The 20,936-nt window shown below is 40.3% G+C and overlaps 2 protein-coding genes and 1 pseudogene across 3 annotated transcripts in view; all 3 read left to right on the top strand.

Moving 5' to 3' along the window:
• The first annotated feature begins 3,569 nt into the window (after positions 1-3,569).
• On the top strand, positions 3,570-4,603 carry LOC306743722 (transcription factor HES-2-like; annotated as a pseudogene). Its single transcript has 3 exons — positions 3,570-3,867; positions 3,976-4,159; positions 4,272-4,603. The product of its transcript is annotated as a transcription factor HES-2-like (transcript).
• Positions 4,604-13,312: 8,709 nt separating this feature from the next.
• On the top strand, positions 13,313-14,237 carry LOC306743110 (transcription factor HES-2-like; the record flags this gene model as incomplete). The annotated part of the gene is made up of 4 exons (XM_079225593.1): positions 13,313-13,402; positions 13,514-13,609; positions 13,720-13,807; positions 13,912-14,237. The coding sequence occupies 4 exons, from the start codon at positions 13,313-13,315 to the stop codon at positions 14,235-14,237; spliced, it is 600 nt and encodes a 199-aa protein (XP_079081719.1).
• Positions 14,238-20,270: 6,033 nt separating this feature from the next.
• The window catches only part of acot7 (acyl-CoA thioesterase 7), a gene marked incomplete at its 5' end in the record, with an annotated part of 45,686 nt that continues 45,020 nt past the window's right edge, over positions 20,271-20,936 (top strand). The window contains one exon of the mRNA XM_079226134.1: positions 20,271-20,398. Within this exon, the coding sequence (XP_079082260.1) occupies positions 20,271-20,398 (128 nt within the window). The remainder of the gene's footprint in view (positions 20,399-20,936) is intronic.

Raw genomic sequence — 20,936 nt, 5'->3', positions numbered from 1 at the left:
TACAACACTAATAGTGGTTTTCCTTCCATTTGCTTAAATAAGGACTGGCCGGCAAAGTCCCGGTGGCTCATCATCTGCTGCATGTGGCAAACCCTTATAAATTACAATGGTCATAGAAAACTAGTGCTGCATTAACTTAAATTTAATTTATTTGACATTTAAAAGAGGTTGCAACTAGCTAGACATTAGAATTAAATAACAAAAACTTTTACCAAGTTAAGATTAACTGACTGAAATGTTGTTTTACTCACATGCAAGGCTGAAACAAAGTACAACACTACTGGATACTAACCTATCAAAGGAAGATACATATATATATATATATATATATATATATATATATACATGTATATATATATATATATAAATATATATACATATATATATGTATACTCTCAATTACTGCAAGTGCACTGTTAGTTGCTATTAGGCAAGTATATTAGCCTTAACTTACTGAATCTCCTCAAGAAAAAGCAGTCTTACAAACATGTTCAAAATATGCAAACATCTGATGCTCTCTCAAAATGCTCTCTTGTACCTGCCAGATGCTTGGATTATGCTAATTTAATGTAAGCAATTAACTCTTTTGGGTAACCAAATACCACAATATGTATCCTCCCAACATGATATTACTTATCTGTTTGTCTGAAAGGAGGATGAACGAGGATTAAATGATGAAGATGATTTCGTGTGGCTTTTGTCCCTCCATTACTTCTGTTAAACTAAATTACTGCATGATATCAAGTCAGCATACTGTTGATGTTCAGTGTTGTTTTTGTCTACTGTTGTTAAATTTACTGTATCCTGCTGTATGCTGGAAGAACAAATACGATACTGTAAGAAATTGGCTATATTTGTAGAGAAATGCTTATTTCATCCTTTTTATTTACAAGAAAACCGAAGTGACAATTGGCAGCTAAAACACAGCATGCACACAGCATGCCTCAAACCATTTTAACAAGGATTTTATTTATTTGTGATACATTTCCCTTCTTTTAGCATTTCATGGGAATCATAATACATATTTACGCCCATGCAAAAATGTATGTACATTTTATATTTAAGATATGTCTCTTTTATTATTTGGGGATATGGCACCTGGTAAAGATTAGGTCTAATGGTAAAATACATTTCATTTAAATACATTTAGTATAAAGTCGAGTCAGATTTGATCTCAAACTGGGAACAATGGGAAGCTCATTCAAACTTGGCTGTCTCAATGCTGTAATCAAACTCCAGCCATGCAGTCTGCAGACGCTTCAGCATGATGCGGATACTGTTGGCGTAGATTCTGGCTTGGGATGCCAGACATCCTTTCTTTCTCCAGTCCCAATATGAAGTCTGGTCAACTTGAAGTCTGGAAGTCTGCATGCAGCCGCAACCGAGACGATCTCCTTCAGCAAGGCGGAGAGTCCGTCGACGCTTTTGTTTCCACGCATCAATGAACCCGCGCAGGATCCATCTGTCTGATCGCCGTGGCTCGTGTCAGTCTCATGCCGTTTATACGACCACATCCTCACTTATCATTATGTTAATGAATGTTCTCAAACTCACAGGTTAAGATTTTAGATGTTTCCTGGGAATATATAAAACACATTTTTAGTTTTGGCTCCAGATTATATTCTAGTGCCCCAAACTGTTAGTGATAACAGTAATACTCCGTAAGGTATAGGCAGTAGGCATATTAATACATCTAGTTTTTCCTTTATTGGACTTAAATCTGATTAGGCAGGTATTGAGTTCAATAAATAGTTTAACAAGAAGAAAGCAAAGAAGCTAATCATATCCTCTCCCTTACACTTGCTGGAAAAGTCCACTATTCTGTACGTCCTTCAACAAAGGATCACTGTGCTCTCAGCCTGCACAGATGGAGACCCACGCGGAAACCAGGACAAAAAGGGTCCCAACTGAAGCCCCTCGTGCACTTTTTGAGTTTTTTTCTCTATGGGCTATAGTTCCCAGACTGGACTTGATGGCAGTTATTTGGGGCCCCATGGGGAAGCACGCGTGCATCTATAATGCTTGAAAAAAGAGAGAGAGAGAGAGGGTTGAAACCCCTCAAGCTAGAGCAGGACAGCTTGCAACCGAGGAGCAACATTATCTTTACCAAAATGATAAGACCGTGTTGAACTACATATCTGTTTCCATAATGTAAATACACATCAACTGAATGTAACTGATCTTTCAGTGTGTTGAGCATGTTCCCGCTCTTTATATTCCCCTAAGCCTTGAGGTTGGAAGGGCTTCAGTAGCATTGTGTGCTTTTAAAAGAGTTTATCTAACAGATAGTTGCACTTTGTCTTTGCTGTTAATTTATCGTATTAGGACGTCAATATAAAATCAAAATCTTGTTGCAGTGTTTTTTTGTGTGACTTGGTCTGCTTTGTATTAACGTATATAGGCCATAGCCGTGCCATTGTGTCTATACCCCCCACCCCCCTCCAAAAAAGACGAAAACGTAGTGGAAGCACATTGATGATGAGCCGGGATGCTGATGGGACCAGCAGCGGAGTGGCGCAGCAGTGGGAAACAGAGAAGGGGGTGTGTCTGGTGTGTAGAGACGAAAGAGGACGGGGGGTTGGGGTTCCATCTGTTGCGCGGTTGTGGCGCGTGCCGAGCGCGTGAACCCTACAGGCAGCTCACTGCACTGTGTGGTTTAATGGCCAGCAGCAGAGACTGCGGAAAGTCGTTGAGGACATTTAATGTGACGTTTTTATCTACGTTATGTTTTATATTGTAGTTTTTAAGGGCGTGCCAGTTCAAAAGAGGTCCAGTTTGTCTGAATCATATAGTTTATTATATTCCTCACCGTGTTGTGTTAGAGCGGCTTGTGTACTGCAGGACTCCTCTGTGTGTGTATGTACGTGCACATGTACGTCCATACGCGGGTGCACGCACCTCATTGCTTGTGTTGCAGGTTGTCACGTCAGTCTGTCTCCTCCCCCACTGCTCCAGGTAAACACCATGTTGTTGCATTGGAAACGAGCTGCTGAGGGTGCACAAGCAGATGTTAATCCATACATAGCGTCGCTTGGGTATCTGCTTTATTTATTGTAGGAATAGATTAGTCCTGTCACGTCAGAATCACTCATCAGGTCCAGGTTCTTTTATTGTGGCAGATTGTCAAATCGAGCTAATAAGCATAAATAAACTGATTGAATCTACGTATATTTTGAATATGTGGATATAACTTTGGTAATTGTTCATTCATAGTATAGTCCAACTTTCATGCTTATCTCATTAAACTTTTATTAGGACATTTTGCCTCTCATTTGTAGAAATGATCAATGCAAAAACAATATCAGTAATAATAAAATGGGTAATAAACATACATAGGGTACATTTAACCAGAAAGCCATGCAGGTAAATAAAGAAGCAATGCTTACTTAATATTACAAAAGAGTAACTCATGATATAATCTGCTCGAAAAACAGCATCATTATATGTCTTGTATGCGAAGTGGATCTTGGATGAACGTTAAAGCTTTACATTTTAAACGTAATAAAGTGCGACATCATCTCGGACCTCCGCATACCAGCGGTATAGACGCAGGGTCCCAGAGGGACCAGATGGTCCAGACCGGAGCTCCGCTCATCTCCCCAAGGCATCGCCCCCCTGTGCCAAACCCCCCGCGCAATGGCTTGTGTTCCCGCCCCTCTGACGCGCCGGGATCACATAAATAGTAGGGCTCTCCAACTCTGCGGCACACTTTCAGCTCAGCAGCTCCAAGAGCAAGTATCTCTCCTCCAAAAGCACAACAACAAGCAGCAAACGAAAATGAGTCCCAGCATCAGTACTGAGGCCGACCAGCCTCTCGCTGCCAGGTCCACCGTGGCCCAGAGAAAACAAGCCAACGAACTGAGAAAGGTAAGAGAAAGAGAGATACTATATGCGCTTATACGTTACTGGAAATGTTTTCTCATTTGATCATTTTAAACGTGCAGCTGATTAACGTGTTTTCCTTATTTCTTCCAGACTCTTAAACCCTTGCTTGAGAAGAAAAGACGCGCTCGTATCAACGACAGTCTCAGTCATTTGAAAAGCTTGATTCTTCCTCTGGTTGGCAAAGACAACGCACGCTACACCAAGCTGGAGAAAGCTGATATTCTGGAAATGACCGTCCGCTTCCTCAGAGAGCTTCCTTCCACTCCAGTCAAAGGTACGCATCATCTCCTGAACTATAAACGAAATGCATCGCACACACCATCTGATCTGAGATTGCGTTTCTACACATGGAATTCAAGTCACTCACCAGAATGTTTTCCCTCCAGATTCCGCAGACAGTTACAAAGAAGGCTACAAAGCCTGCCTGCAGCGCGTCTCCACTCTGCTTCCCAAAACGAGTCTGGACCAAGACGCGTGTCAGCGGGTGAACGAGTTCGTCCAGCAGTCCATGTCCGCCACCGTCACCCCGACCTGCCTGAACTGCTGCGCTCAGAGCTCCAGGACCCTCCCTCAGATCCAGCAAAGACTCCTGAGCCTCAAATCCAGCTTCAGCTCCAGGACGGAGAGCCAGTCCCGCAGCGGCAGCGGCGCAGTGGCTCCCAGCAGAGCGCAGTCAGGACCTCAGGCGGTCAACGATGCCATGTGGAGACCTTGGTAGAATAGATGGGCATTCGACCTCATGCGTGTTATTTATTTTGTGATGTTATTCATGCTATATTTGTATATGCCGTATAGTCCGAGCGATCAAGAATGGTTGGAGTTGCTGTACTGTACACTAACTTAATTCAGCATTGAGCTCATTTCGCGTTTAATACCAGAGAGCAAGAGCACAGATCTTAGAGAGACTGAAGTCTTTGAGCTTTTAAAAATGCAATCCTCTTTGGGGTTTCAAAGATATGGGTTGTAGACAACACTTTTGTAAAACCCCAAGGGTTATTTTGTTTGAGGTTTGCACGATGGACTTAAAAGTATTTTGGTCTGTGCAAAAGAATAGTCTGTAAACACTATGTGTTAAATAGGATTATGCTATTCATTGGTGTATATATATATATATATATATATATATATATATATATATATATAAAAAAAACATGTTTTGTGACACTTCAAATGTTTTGTTGTCGACAAAAGCTTTTCAATAAATGTACATTTCTCAAATATTGCTGTTGTTTGATCTTTTGATTTTGTGGTGTTCCAACGATCTCGACGTTATCATGAAACCCAGACGTCTTATTCAGGGGAATCTCAGTAATATGAAAGGAATGAAAAGGGCGCGGAAACGCATAAAGCCAGAGGTCAGCCTGAGCCCATTGATGCAGATGAGCAGCTGCTCTATTGTTGCAGATGTGAGGAGGTGCCTCCCCAGTTGCCGCCAATTTGGTGGGAAAAAGTTGAACTGGTCGTGAGATGGGACACACACTTAGATGACTGCGGTTGGGAATTACCATCACACATTTGACGTCACCCAAAACACATTGGTTTCTCAGCCATTTTACAATATGTAACATTTCCGAAATAAATAGTCATCTTATCCTTGTGATCAGGCAAACTAATGGGCAGACTATTTTACATCTCAGTATAATAACACATAAAGGTTGTTTATCTGAAATCTGAATTTAACACTTTTTATAAAAGTATATTGTAAATTAGTACTTCAATCTACCATGTATTTATTATTTATACTATGATCATATACAGCCCTTAGATGTTTATTATTGCGTTTTCTTTTCCATAAACCACTTTAAAAAAGTAATCTTAATGATGTTCTCCGCCCTAGACTTTAGGATTTGAGTCATATTCAAAAGCCTCGATCAGTGAAGGGCACCGTTTATACATGCATTTAGTCTAGTATAAAAAAGTCTGTTAAAAAAACAAGCATGAAGCAAAAAATTAGCGGATCGAGCACCAACTACATTAGCTATTATGAATGTATCATTCTCATAAAACTTTTTAACATGTTGTTGAACATGGGCAGAATACTGACCTGTTCTAATATTTGACTTTAAGGCATCTTTTGGCATCTGACAAGTTTTGTTTTAATGCAACAAACAAATGAACATGATCCTTTTCACAACATTCATGATATAATTAGTTATACACTGCCTTTGGACTATACATCTTGGATCTTGTAGAATTTCTGAATGGACCAACAACAGCTAGAAACAAATACATAATGGATGAAGCCCTGTTAGGCACATGTTATGTCTGCAGGTTGACTGTTATACTGAACTGAGATGAACTGACAAAACCACTGGCTTCCTATGAGGAATGGTATATATATGAAAACGTATGATATTCTGTGTGAAAAGGTCACTGATCATGCAAATGGAAGCGATGGAGGACACAGTCCACTGTCCTCATGTCTTCAGCACCCTGAGGTATTAAGTGGGTATCTCATATGAACGTATGAAACTCCCTCTTTGTGGGTCCAGACAGTGTTTCTTTGCTGAGCTGCAGTGGAGCGATGGGAAAACCAAAAGGACATTTTGTAAACTTGGTTTGTTTCAGACTTAAAACAGGCAGTTCTTAAAAAGTTATTTTTCCACACAACAAGGTCTTGTCCTACATCTCTTATGTTCAAGGTAAACTAAGAAGGAACCTCTCAACTGGCAGGAGGAATGATCTGAGTGACCAATAACTCAACATACACAGCATGTGAACATATTTGTATTTGTTTTTATTTTTTAAGTTGTTCTGTGGAGGTTAAATGCACTCTGGACAAATGTGTCTGCAAGTTATTTACAGCTCTCAGCAAAAATTCAGAGCCCTTCACTTTTTTCACTCTTGGTGTACTGTAGTTTTAAAGGGTTAAAGTTACCATTTTTGATAGAATGAAAATATGTTTTTTGATTTATTTACAAATGTATTACACATCAAAACCTGAAACATCTAATTTACAGAGTAGTCAGACACTTATTCAATACTTTGAAGCCCTTTTACCAGCAATGACGCTTTGAGTCTTCTTGGGTGACTCCAGGGTCATTGTTGTTGTTCCCTTTGCTGTATTGGGCTCATTCATCCTTCCTTAAGTTTGGACCAGTCTTCCCTGTCTCTGAGAAGCACCATCATAGCATGAGGCTGCCACCACCATGCTTCACCAGATGGTGTTTGGTGATGGACTCGCTGCATTTTGGGGTTTTTAATTCAACAGAATCACACCATTTTATGTTAAAAAAACAGATGTTTACTTCATCCCAATTATAAGCAATATAAACAGCATATCATATTTGCCCTTTACCTTTGTTGGTCACATTTATGAATTAATGTGCTACTTGTTTTTATTTTATTTTCATAAAATGTAATAAAAAAATGAAAATCAATTATAATCAAGATATGAGTGATGCTCCTGGCCACATATTCTCCCATCCCTGTGTATTGTACTCATGAGTACCACATTCTTGCCTTTCTTTGGCACATATATAACACAAACTTGGAAGAGTTGACTGACCTGTTCTGTGTAGTCAGCATTGGGGGGAGCTCAGACTGTTTTTTCCGTATCGTTCCCACCGTGTTCAGCGTCCCTGAGTCATGTCCAGAACAACTGTCATTCCTTTATTTTTCTGAGTGGCTCCTCCATCAGGCTTCCCTGTGTAGACGTGTAAGTTCCAAGCATACACGGAAGTGGCATCGCAGGCAGCCAAGATCTTTATTCAAGAAGACCATTCAATTTCACAATTCTTTTTATATCCATATTTCTTCACTTGCTGGCTGCTGACAGGCTGGTCCTGGGTCTGGTCTTAATTTTGCAACAAGCTGAGGTCAGAGCATAAAACCCTGAGGACAGAGCACCCTGCTATCAGAGTTTAGAACTCTGAGGTCAGAGAACCATAGCATAGAACCCTGAGATCAGAGCATAGAACCCTGAGATCAAAGCTTAGAACCCTGAGATCAGAGCATAGAACCCTGAGGTCAGAGCATAGAACCCTGAGGTCAGAGCATAGAACCCTGGGATCAGAACCCTGAGGTCAGAGCATAGAACCCTGAGATCAGAGCAACCTTGAGGTTAGAGCATAGAACCCTGAGGTCAGAACAGAACCCTGAGATCAGGGCATAGAACCCTGAGTTCAGAGCTGGTCCTGGTGCTTGTCTTCATTTTGGAACTAGCTGATGCTCAATCACATCCTCTTCTTCAAAGTTACGGTCAGAATCTGGTCATTACAAATGTGTTCTGATTATGTTCTTCACAGAAAATGAGCCAAGGTCAACGAGTCTGAGTTTGAAAAAATTATTAATCGGATAACTTTTCTTTTGATAAAAAAGGAAAACGGGTCCCACACAAGAGTTAAATGCCTTTTGGCTAACCCCAAGCGGGCTGTCAGATGCCTCCCTGACTCTTCTGGTCCGGTTACTCGGCTACCCACTAGGAAGAGTCCTTGGGATTCCAAACTTCTTCCATTTCACAATTGTTGAGGCAGCTGTGTTCTCGGGCGCACTCAAAGCGTTACAAATGGTTTTACACCCTTGTCCTGATCGATTTCTTGCCCCACTTTTGTCACGGAGAGCAACAGAGAGTTCCTTGATCTTCTTGGTTTGTGTCCTTACATGCAGAGTGAATTGTGATACTTTACACGCCTTTATAAACTATCTCCAGTCATTTCAGTCATTTTGTCATTTTGGATCGGCTTTCCTCCAATTACAGAATAATTGATTTAAAAGCTATTTCTTACTGAAGCATGAAGAGGAGCAGAGGAAATTAATGTTATTTATGTTGCTCAGTACTCACTTTAGGAACAGAAAGAAATTCCTGGAGTGTAAACAGATTTAGATCAACAAAATTGCAAAGATATGCAGATCAGTGTGCATCAGTGGGTGTAAAGCAACCCTGTCTCCTAAAAATTACACTCCCCCAGAACTAAAACGCACTCTCAATTACGTTTGAACAGAAACGTATCTCCTCCCTGATTGTGTTTGTGTTTGAGGTATTATAAATACGTTGATTATACACGTATATGTTGATTAAATATGCATACGTTGATTGTACACATATTTTTGTTTTATTGTTTTTACGTTTGTGTTTGACATATTACAAATACGTTTATAATTGTGTGTTTGTGTTCTTGTTTTCTTGCTATCCTGCTGAATTTAAGGACATTTGAATCATCTCTGAGTCGGGTTGTTTGGGAATGCAGCCCAAAGTGTGTGATAAACTAGTGCAGTACATCACTGCAGTCAACTCAACAGACACTCAGATCTCCGGATAACACAGAACATGAGTCACAATATGTGACAAAGAAAAGTGTGGTCTTCTGTGACTTCGGAGGGAGCGTTCTGACATTTTGAAGAAATTACCCTGATATTGTATTTAGACATAAAACATTTAAGATACATCCTGCCTTGCAAACTGAAGGTATAGAATTTAAAAGAAGCTGCTTTTAAGAGGCGGTCTAATGAAAGCTGAGTTGCATTATGGAAATTGTAAGTTTTTGGAGTTCGCTTCAGACATTTTGGCCACTGTGGCTTCGATTTTCATTTTTTTAATATTCTCTTTTTAGTCTCCTACATTTTTTATAGAAGGGTAATGCTACATTGTTGGGCAGGTCCTTCAGTAGTATTCAGAATAAGACTGACCAGTTCTAATACTTGACATCTTTTGGCATCTAACAACGTTTTTCTTTATCCAACAAACAAATAAACATGATACTTTTCACAACATTCATGATGTATTGCTTTATCGGGTATAGATTTGGATGAGTATTTTGGCATCACATTATATCATTTGATTCTGATCAGTAATGGGCGGGATACAGCCACGTTGAGCTGGGAGCAAAGAGCGAAAAGAGAGAAAAGTCAAAATAACTGATGTGACCCATTTATTGATTTGCATGCAGTATGTTATTTTACTCCATTTAAAACCTTATTTGTTGAAAGAGCGGATGAGTGGCGACCAAGCATGATGCTCTACAGACATGGAAATCAGTTTGTTTCCAAGAAACTCTTCTGACACAGTAATCCATTGTTGGCTTTGTTCAATGGATGTCACTTTGATCAAACTAATTCCTCTCCAGTTTTCTATTCAATTTCAATTTTCATTTCATTTCAATTTTGAAAGAAGTAATGAAGCCTCACAAAAACAATAAAATAACTGAATTCTGTATTTATTTTAGCAGAAAAGATTTCAGAGAGGCGCACTATCTTGATCATAATCAAATATAAAATCCAAGTATGACCACTTTTGACTTTGGCAAACCTAGTCAGTCAAATAGAGTAAACATCTGCAGGGCATTGGCATGAAATACACGGATTCACATTAACGTTTCGTTTCGCTATAATTGCATAACTTAGTTTGACCTATTTTACTGCCACAAGAAACATGCAGTGCGTGTATCGACGCCGTGACCAAGATGGCTTTCATTAGATATCGACAATAATACAATTGCTTTAGTTGTTATAGCTGGATATGGTGTTCTCATTGTCTGAGACAAACACGAAGCCTCTCAGCTCACATCACGCTGCAGCAAAAGTCAGGTGGATCCGTCTCGCGGGTTCTCTCCCATCCCGCAGCCCCGCATGTGACTCTTAATTCGCATGAAGTTTCGGAAGAGTTTCAGACAAAGGCTTCCTGTTATCCGGCCTGCACAGATGGGTTACTGACGCCGAATATGTTTGAAAAGACAAAAGAGGACTCTAACCGTAAGAGCAAAACGGAGAAGTGAACCTCCCCCAAAGCCCCCTCATCCCACCATCCTGCAGTGCGCGGAGAGGGGCGCGTGCAGCAAGTGTGCCTCTCAGGTTCACGCAGCGCTGGGCTTTGTTGAAGCAAAGCACGATGGTAACACAATGATATATATATATATATATATATATATATATATATATATATATATATATATATATATATATATATATATATATATATAGAATATATACATACATATATGTATATATGGTTTCTTCCCCTTTTTTCCCTGTGAAAGGGTTTTTACAATCTTTATTGGGGGAGTTTTTCCTGATCCGATGTGAGGTCCCGGGACAGGGATGTCATGTGTACAGATTGTAAAGCCCTCCGAGGCAAACTTGTATTTGTGATGTTGGGCTATACAAACTAAACTGAATTGAATATATAATATATACATATATATTATGTTTAATATATATATACATATATATACAGTATATATATGTTAAACATAATATTAAACATCACGATGCTTGTATTATATATATATATATATATATATATATATATATATATATATATATATATATATATATCTCTATATATATACACATATACATATATATGTCATTTATGGCTGGGAAGGAAATTGGAAAGCAACACATTATACTGTGTATATATATACATACATATATTATGTTAAATATATATATATATATTATATATATATATATATATATATATATATATATATATATATATATATATATATATATATATATATACATATAAAAGCATCGTGATGTTTAATATTGTCCGTGTGTGCTTTCCACTGTGTATTTAACATACTACTCTTAATAAACCTTACACACCATGCTGCATCTTTATCTACACGAACACAGCTACGTGTTTCGTCATCATACTATATTAATAAACAAGCATTTTCTGATAGCTTGGACGCTAAAATATCCAGGAGCCAAGCTGAAGGAGACAATTGCAACAGAGTTTTCAAACAGGGGGGGTGAGAATGGTTTGTTTCAATTGGACAACAACATGGAGCCATAAGAAGCATGCAGATGGGTCACCCACGCCAAAACTGCGTGGAGATCATGTGTCGTGCGTGTAAAGTTGATAGAAAAAGAGCTTAATTATATGCAATGCAGACTGTGTGTGTGTGTGCGTGCATGCGTGCGTGTATGTGTGTGCGTGTGTGTGTGTGTGTGTGTGTGTGTGTGTGTGTGTGTGTGTGTGTGTGTGTGTGTGTGTGTGCGCATGCATAGATAATATATAGATATACCCATGGTGGGACAGGAAGATTGGCTGTTCAGGATGCTGGTGTAGTGCAGGTGGAGTACATTGGGCGTGGGGTTGATGGTGGGAGGTTGTGGGTGGGGCTGAAGGCTCGGTAACAGACAGCCATCTGGTCTCCATGGCGCGTGCTGCGCGCGTGGTTCCCCTGAGTGCAGTGGCATTTGATGGGTTGTCAAGTCTCCAGCTTTTTATTTGAAATTTGAAATCTCAAAGCTCTAGATGGAAGTTTGATTCAGGCCACATGACACGATGGTTTGGTTATTAAATACACAAAGTCGACAAGGTAATAGTCTAAATGTGCATATCACTTAAAAAGTTAAAACACACGGCAGGCTTATTATTACATGGTATTGTACGTGGCGGTGGCTATTGTGATTGGAGTACACGCTCCCTCGTTACGCAGCCCCTGATTTCAACCCCTACCGCCCTGCGTGAAGCGTTGGTAGCAGCGGGATACCCAGGTAGAGACCCCCAGGGCAGAACTGCATAAAAACGTCATATGCAAAACTATTGTTGTCTAATTCCAAGAGCAGATGTTATTTGAAAGTAGCGTGGCTTGGGTATGAGATTGGAATATGAGTCTGTACCTCTTTGGACACTTTTTTTATACACGCAAGCCTGACCCCTATGCCAGTAATGTATGTATTGCACCTCGTTGTTCTAAATGTGCACATTTATTTTAAAATAATATGTAATGTAAAGGATGTATAATCAAACGTCGTCAAATTAAACACAATAAAATGCAGTAAAATATCAGCGTGGAACATGAAATCCAGCATGCAAACACATCTCAATAACTTGAACGGGGAAGATTTTGGGGAAAAACATTATATTTAATACATTTTGTTATGTTTACTTGTTACCTCGTAAGATAAATACATTAGATTTGCTTCATCACACTGAAATGACACACTAAAGTAATGCAATTTGCTTCCCGGCCATAAATAAGAACTGCGTAATTACGCACCAACTATTTATGTGTATTTTAAGAACAATTTGTTTCATCTATATGTGAAATATTGAACCTTGATGTGTACTATTTAGAAAGATTTAAATTGTATAGTTTGCTGAATTGATATTTGGAGAATGAGCATTCGGTGCGTCCACACTTTAAGCTTCTTTACGCACACATTTCCTCAGCTTGTTGACGCAGATTCTTTTTATTTGGTCTATGGATCACAACGCAGACACGCACTGCAGTTGTTATGCGTGGATTAGAGTAGAAGACAGATGGCTATCTTACTAAATTTGATGGGTTTGTGTTGTTTCCATCGAGTAGTGGCGAGTCCAAATCGTTTCGTGTTGGCTTGGGGGCGTACCAATGACGCACGTTAACCGACGCCACGGACCTGCATAAATACCGCAGCTCTTGGCCGTTAGAGACACATCTCCACTGACTTCTGTTCTGAACACTTCTCTGGTACAAAGACGACTCTGAAAATGTCTCCAAACATAACTTGTGAAGCTCTCCAGTCTTTTTCTCCAAGGCTAACTGTGGCCAAAAGAAAAGAAGCTCTTGAGCTCAGAAAGGTAAGCACTGTGACTGTATTTTGTTTTATTATTCTAAACATTTTCTCTGATCATTTACATTTAATGTATTGAATGAATGAATGGATGCTAAATATGATGTGTTCTTTTCAGACAATGAAACCTTTAATGGAAAAGAAAAGGCGCGCCCGTATCAACGACAGCCTGAACCTTTTAAAAAACCTCATCCTTCCCCTCACAGGCAGAGATGTAAGTTATTATATCCATTTCAATACATGCAGAAAACAGTTTCAGATAAACTAAAGTCAAGATGTTGAAGATTCATGTGTTTAACACTGGCTTTCTATTATTTTCTCCAGAAAACTCGCTACTCCAAGCTGGAGAAGGCTGACATCCTGGAAATGACTGTGAGGTTCCTCAGCGACATTCGCCCTGTTAACACAAAAAGTGAGTTATGGTTCTGCTTGTTTCACACTTTTTTTGACATATTTATATCCAGTGGACAATGGACGTTTTAGAACAACAAAACTAACATATCATTCTCTTTTCAGATTCCGCAGACAGTTACAAAGAAGGCTACAAAGCCTGCCTGCAGCGCGTCTCCACTCTGCTTCCCAAAACGAGTCTGGATCAAGACGCGTGTCAGCGGGTGAACGAGTTCGTCCAGCAGTCCATGTCCGCCACCGTCACTCCAGCCTGTCTGAGCTGCTGCGCTCAGAGCTCCAGGACCCTCCCTCAGATCCAACAAAGACTCCTGAGCCTCAAATCCAGCTCCAGGATGGAGAGCCAGTCCCGCAGCGACAGCGGCGCAGTGGCTCCCAGCAGAGCGCAGTCAGGACCTCAGGCAGTCAGCGATGTCATGTGGAGACCTTGGTAGAGTTCCGGGTCTCTTAAAACCCTGTAAAAAGACTATAAAGTGTTTCATATAGGTATGTTGAGATAGCGTCACTTGTAAATATGCACAGTGATTCACATCCTCGCTCCCGTTGATGAAAAGCCGGAATTCATCGTTAAATCGTATTGGTTGAGTATTATATACTTACGTTTCGCGCACGAGTCTATTGTCCAGTATAAGTTGACAAGTTTAGACAGTCGTATGTTTTTAAATCTGCATGTATGTATACGGTAAATATTTAGTCCTCTTCGCGGACTAAGTGATTAAGGGCCATTGAAACAGCCCTGTAAGACCCAAAGGGTCGTCTGTATGAATTTGCACCTTAGACTTCAGTGTATTGAGTCTGTGCAGATTAATCTGTAGACATATTATGTGTCATTCAAAGTATCTCTGTCGGGATGTGTTGTATATTTTTGATATTTAAAGCAAATGTTGTATATATGTTATATACTCAAATAAAACTACGATGTAGTGGTAAGATATTGTGTTGTGTTTTGATTACAATTTGTCAAAATCTGCCATAATAATAATCTTTTATTCATGTGCGTAAATATTCATCTTCAACGCACAGCCATGACAGATTATAAAATGATCATACAATGGGACATGTATAACGTTTTGAAGTTGGTGCAATTCACACACAAAGATAAAGTGAATGCACCTTGCATTTGGGTTACAATTACAGGGGCAGAACACGTCCCACAGCAAAGCACACACACAAACTACTGTGTGCTAGGATGCATTTTATTGAAAGGCATCAGAAAATAATGTTATGAGGGCCTGCCACCTCCCGACGTGGAAACGATTCAAAAAGCGTCTCCAGACTTTGAACTGGACCTTAGTTCAGCAAACATGTCGCAATGTGTTACATATGGCACCAGCTCTCTGTTTAATGAGCAGAGGCCTGGCTGAGACATCTGCCAAGCAGTGTTTAACTGAATAAAAACCGTTGGCCAGTGTGACTACAGGGTGGATGTTGTGGTGAATCGCGCTCCCAGCGGGCACGGTGAGCTACTGCGCCTGCGTTTAAAACGCGGTCTCTGTTGCCCCCCTGCGACGGTTTTAGGTATTGCTATTGTTACGGTTTCTATTTCCGTTGCAAAATGATATCTTTCCCCCCATGTAGCTCTTTAAAATGCACCGGTCGCAATGCTAAGTGTCTGTCGTTTGGTAAACGTCACATTTGAATGAACAATTGAGCTCAACAAAACCCTCTCTGAGCATCATCTCCGGGAAGTCAATGTGGTTTCCTCACAGATGAGTCATTTCTCAAGGAGAGCAGACAGAGAAGCCGGCGGACACCGAAGGAGAGTGCTTTCACTTCACAACACACAGGAATCTCGCTGCAACACGAGACCAACAAACCCCGAGAGCCCATCGTCACCATCACCATCATCATCATCATGTCGGCGCACGAGGCAGCATCCCTCCTTCAATTATGCAGGTAGGACGTTTGATACGACACATTAACACACGTGCGAGCAATCTTCGCTAATGACGTCTAGTCGACCGACAGACAGCGAGAGCAGCACAGCTACCTGCGTCGCTCCTCGCGGGCTGATAACCCTGATAATCCTCTTATTGTCCTGTTCGTTTACTCGGTACACTACGGAGTCCATTCTTGGCGGGGTTATGATCATTCAAACGGCGTGTTTATTCAGGTCATGTAGCCAGTGGGTTCCCGGGGAGGTTGCAGACCATTTATGTCGTATGTGATGACCTCAACACGGTTAGCATCGGTTTGGCACGCGCTAAAACTACAAAGGACACTTCAAGGTCGCCCGTCCCTTCACCAAAAGTACAATCAAAGTTGTATTCTACAGTTGGACAATTTTGCCCCAGGAAATAGTTTGTCGTAAATCGCGTAAATCGCGTGTCTGGTAGATCCTCGGTTATTTATTTATTAAGATGATAAACAGAGGATGTATACTCTGAAAACAAACAGTGAGCTGTGTGTGGTCACTTTGGTAAACACTGCTCCCTGTCATAAAAACGCCTTTGCAGTGAATCGGCTTCATTTCCCAGCAGCATGCAGAGTTTGTTGTAGTCCACCGGAGGCGGAGCCATAGCTCGCTGTCACAGTACAAACACCATGTCTGCAGGTGGGATGAAGTGTTGCACCGTCTGTCTTGTCAGTTGCATTCTTTGAAAGCCTGGTTTATGTCGCCACTGTGCCACATTTTGTCACTCAAGTCAATCAAGTTCTTTGCACATTCAAGGGAAGGGGACATTTTCAAAAGCTGTCTCCCGCAGATGCCTCAACAGTAGATTTTGCTATTCAAAGTCAGTCAGCTTTATTGTCAATTTCTCGACATGTACCAAACACACGGAGGAATTGAAAAAAAATAGGCTCGTTCGAGATGAGCGAGTTCTGCGCAGAATCGATCGGCGGCGATCGGCGCGCAATGCATGCCGGTTAGATTTGTGTCCGACTTGCTCCCGACTTGCTATGACGTCATGCACACGTGGTCAACGATACTCTCACTAGACTAAGCCGACCGTCGATTTCAGAGGCAGGTGCTGCAGTGGCTCTCCCCCGACTGCTTGGCCCAGTGCATGATGGGAAACGCCTGGCTCTCGCCACATCAGAGAGCTGATTGGCTCTTAGATCTGACAGCAAACACCACGTGTTGTAGAAATTTCGTATTTTATGTGTAGTTGGAATACTTAACACTGGATTATTGACTATTAGTCTCATGTTTGATTTAAATACATTTATTGTGTGGTTGTTAATACAAAATCGTATTTATACAACACACATCAAAACTACTAGCAATGTATTTCACAGGCAGACATCAAAAGACCAAAGGATGCAGCTACACACTCATTTTTACATAAATATATATTTATAAACACATATAATAAATCCAAACGTGATCTGTAAACTACAAGTAAACAAATGTTCGGAACTAACAGGAAGTACTTTTTTCTGTGACTTCACAGAACACAGCTGACAACTGTCTGACTTGATTGCAGTTTTTTGTCAACGCCTCCTGCTGCGGCCGCCTGCTCTCGTCTGGATTCCAGGCGAGGCGTAGCTCTAACGAACGAGCCTAATGTCTCTCTTGTCCAACAAATAAATTGAATAAAGATAATAAAGTGCAAATAGATAAACAAAATATTGAAACAACATATATATTAAAAAAAAACTATCTTTCTGTATTTAGCAGCAGCATATGAGTCCAAAAGAGCGGAGGGAGTGGGAGAGTGGGGATTTATTCTATTGAGTCCGTCATCAATATGTTTTCTGAACATTTCAAACTGTTAAACCCAAATAAAATGAACAAAGACAATAAATCCACCTGTCAAAAGTTTCCATTGCTTAAAAATATCCTGAAAGCAAGATGTATTTTAGTCAAGAATAAAATGTCCTTGTCAATCAGTCATAACCTGAAGACAGCTCCTCGCTGTCTTCAGGTTATGTAACTCACAGTGAGAGAAGCTGCATTAGTGTATACATACACTTTGTTGTAAAGCGTTGGAACATGAGGCGGATGAGTTCTTTCTGGCCAGAGTGGAAGCTGTGACGCCTTCTTGACTTTACGTGATTTACCTGCTCAGGCCTTTAAATGACTGAAACAGGAGAAATAACATTTTGTGTATTAAGTGCCCACACGTGTGTTGATGCAGTTCGATGCCAGCAGATGGAGACGATGCCTCTACATCTGTAACAGAACCCGAGTGGACACCGTTTCACTGGACATGAACTTCAGCTGTGTGCTGGTCAAAGTGTTTGGGGATTAATTTATGAACCTGCCTCAGAAAAGACTCCTTACACTTCACACAATAACCTTTTACCTTCTGTTCGAACAGTGTGGGCAGTTATATGCAGGTGTGTAGGCAAATATAAGCAGTTAGTCAGCTAGTTTGTATAAACACGTGGTCAGAGGCTGCGGCACCTCCCCTTATACTCAGAATTCATTGTGTTTCAGTCTGTACTTGTCTGATGTCAAAATGTTAACGGGTGGCTCTTACTTCTATTTATCCACTGTAAATGTAACAAGAGTTGAAAAAAACATTATTAGCAACTAAATTAGCCTCGCAAAATAGGTTGCCATTTTTTTTAACAGTGTTAAAATCTCGTGAAAAACGTTACCGGGACATATGTGTGCTGTGTGCATTTCCTTTAACTCTCCTCTACTCTGCATTGCTAAATCAAAATGAATATATTCCTTGGACTTTGCCGAGCGTATTGCCAACGTTTCACTTTCTGGACCCCTGCAATTTTCTGTCGAAACATTAATTATGCACCTAAAACATGTCCAAAAATACTGCAGCCTGCTTTGTTGTTCGTCTCTCCAAACTTCCAGTACATTTGGAAACGTCTGGACCTCATCAAACATCTGTCTTTGTCTGATTTACTTGCGCTAGACTAAAAGGTTCTTGACTGTGACCCGGCTTTCTTCCTTGTTTAGTTGCTACTTAACTCTTTTCTGCTCACATTAAATCACTGGAATATGTTCGGGGCTGTGACACTGACACCAGCTCACAAGGTGCTTACAGTTGTGGTAGTTTAGGTTTAAACTTGTGCTCCTATTGTTCGTTAGAGCATCAGCTTAAAGGTTTTCCTCAGGCCGCTATTGTTATTACTAGTGTTTTGTAAATTCAACCTTTTGTTTAAGTCATGGATAATCAAATGGTGTGTGTCTGTCTGTGCAAGCATACACGGGATTGAGCTGTGTATTTTAAGTTTGTGTATAATACAGCCGTGAGTGTTTGACGAATACCTGTCTTACCTGGTAATGTAAGATTGCCTGGCTACCATGCAGTTTGATCCTGTGTAAGAGATGCAGACTCCCTCCACCAGTCACTTCTTTTTGCTTCTCTGTATTCTTGCTGATGGGGCTCGGGGCAGAAACGATGCCAAGATATGCTTTTCTGAATCTATTTTGCAGTGTTCGCTACTGTTCTACTCGCTACAGGTAAACGTTAGGTGTTCTATGCTTTTGATTATATTCATGGCAGCAATAGTATGCCATTTAGTTATTTGTAAGCCATGTTTTAATAGTGTAGCTAGTCCAGTTTTTTTATAAATGTGAAAAATACAGACAAAATGTAGGTGTAGTGTTAAAAACTACAAATCTGTATACCTGTGTCGAGGATCTGTATATTCTATATATGTAATATTTATATACGTTGTTTTATCGACCCAGACAGGACCTCTTACCTCAGTGATGGAATATCTGTATGTTGAACATTACATACAATATTAGGAATTGTTGACATAATGCTACTGTGAGATTCAACATCGCTATTGTATTGATATTGTGCTCCACTGTATGTAATAGTGATCATAATTTTGAAAGGGGATGTATATTTGAACAAGATTAGAGGGCAGAGGGACTTTCAGACTATATGATTTCAATCCTTGCATAAACCTTCTTCTCTAAATCAGTTCCTCAGTGCAACAGTTGGTTCTTCCCGTTCTGTAAAAGCATTATCTGTGGCTTTAGGTGTGACTGTGCCTTTGCCCCCCACCACCCCGTTAGCCTGTTTGTTTTTCTTAAAGTGGGACATTTCTAAAAAACCTATAACTCGATTTGCATGGAGGACAGGTCTAACTAACAGTTTGGGTTGTGATCCAGTACTGTTGTTCTAATTCAGGATTTCCTAGCTATTGTTGAAGAACAAGCCCATGGAGATAGGTTCTTATGAATGATGCAGTTGGGCACACAGTTACTGAAGAAAACATACGTTCCAACATAACAAAAACATATTTTATATTTTAATCATGGGCATCACATTTATACCACAGAGACATTTCATACTCTGCCCGTCAGCTGTGGCGCACAAACAGGTGTGATTATGATAGATTTTTTCAGTCAGCCCCTGTCTATCTGTGCATCAGTGGGCGTGTTGAGATCCAGTTTGACCACTAAGGCGGGGTGAATCTTAACACATGTATGACGTCACTCACCACGACAACGTCAGTGCCCAGAATCTCAGAATATGTGAATGTAGTGATTGTACAAAAGGGAAGGGAACCAGAGAGTAGGACCGTCCGGCAGTGCAAAGATGCGTTGCTTCAGGCCTCGGAGCAGCAAGGCAGCAGATGAAGTGGCAGCGGTGGAGAAACAACAAGCCAGTCAGCCAGTTAGCAGAGATGGCGGTGTGGAAGCAGGAGCTCAATATCAACTCAGCAGGTAGCAGGTTTATTTATACAGTATACTCTGTCTGATTTAAAAATCCAACTCATCAGAAGAATATACAAACCCCTCTAACTCTAACACTAAATTCTACCTTTTATTAAACTTTTTAATTGTTGTTCTGACTGTCAGAGAAGTGTTAACTGAATTTTGGTCAGTTTTGAGGCTTTAGCTTGCTCTGCTGTTGATTGGATTGCAATATATGAAAAATAGTTTTTTGTACTTTTGCTTCATATAATTCATATACATATTATAATACAATTTAAATAAATACTACAGCCTCATATCTGATGTCTTTCTCCGTTTCCCAATAATTGTCTTCATCACAGTATTTTAGTAGTAGAGTGATTTATTTATTTATTTTGTGGTTACTGTGTGTTATAGTGATACTGAGCATAGTGTTCCTGCTCGGTTCTTGATTCCAGTGAATCGTTGTATTTTGCAATTGTCAAATTCCCCATCCGCTCACATGTAACTCTGACTTTGGAGGAAGTCCACCGTACGAGAACATTAATTGTTGTAAAATGGCATAAGT

Source organism: Taurulus bubalis (genome assembly GCF_910589615.1).
Source record: "Taurulus bubalis genome assembly, chromosome: 11".
In the NCBI taxonomy this organism is placed as follows: domain Eukaryota; kingdom Metazoa; phylum Chordata; class Actinopteri; order Perciformes; family Cottidae; genus Taurulus; species Taurulus bubalis.
Note: the sequence above shows the minus strand (reverse complement) of the source record. Positions and strands in the feature narration are given on the sequence as shown.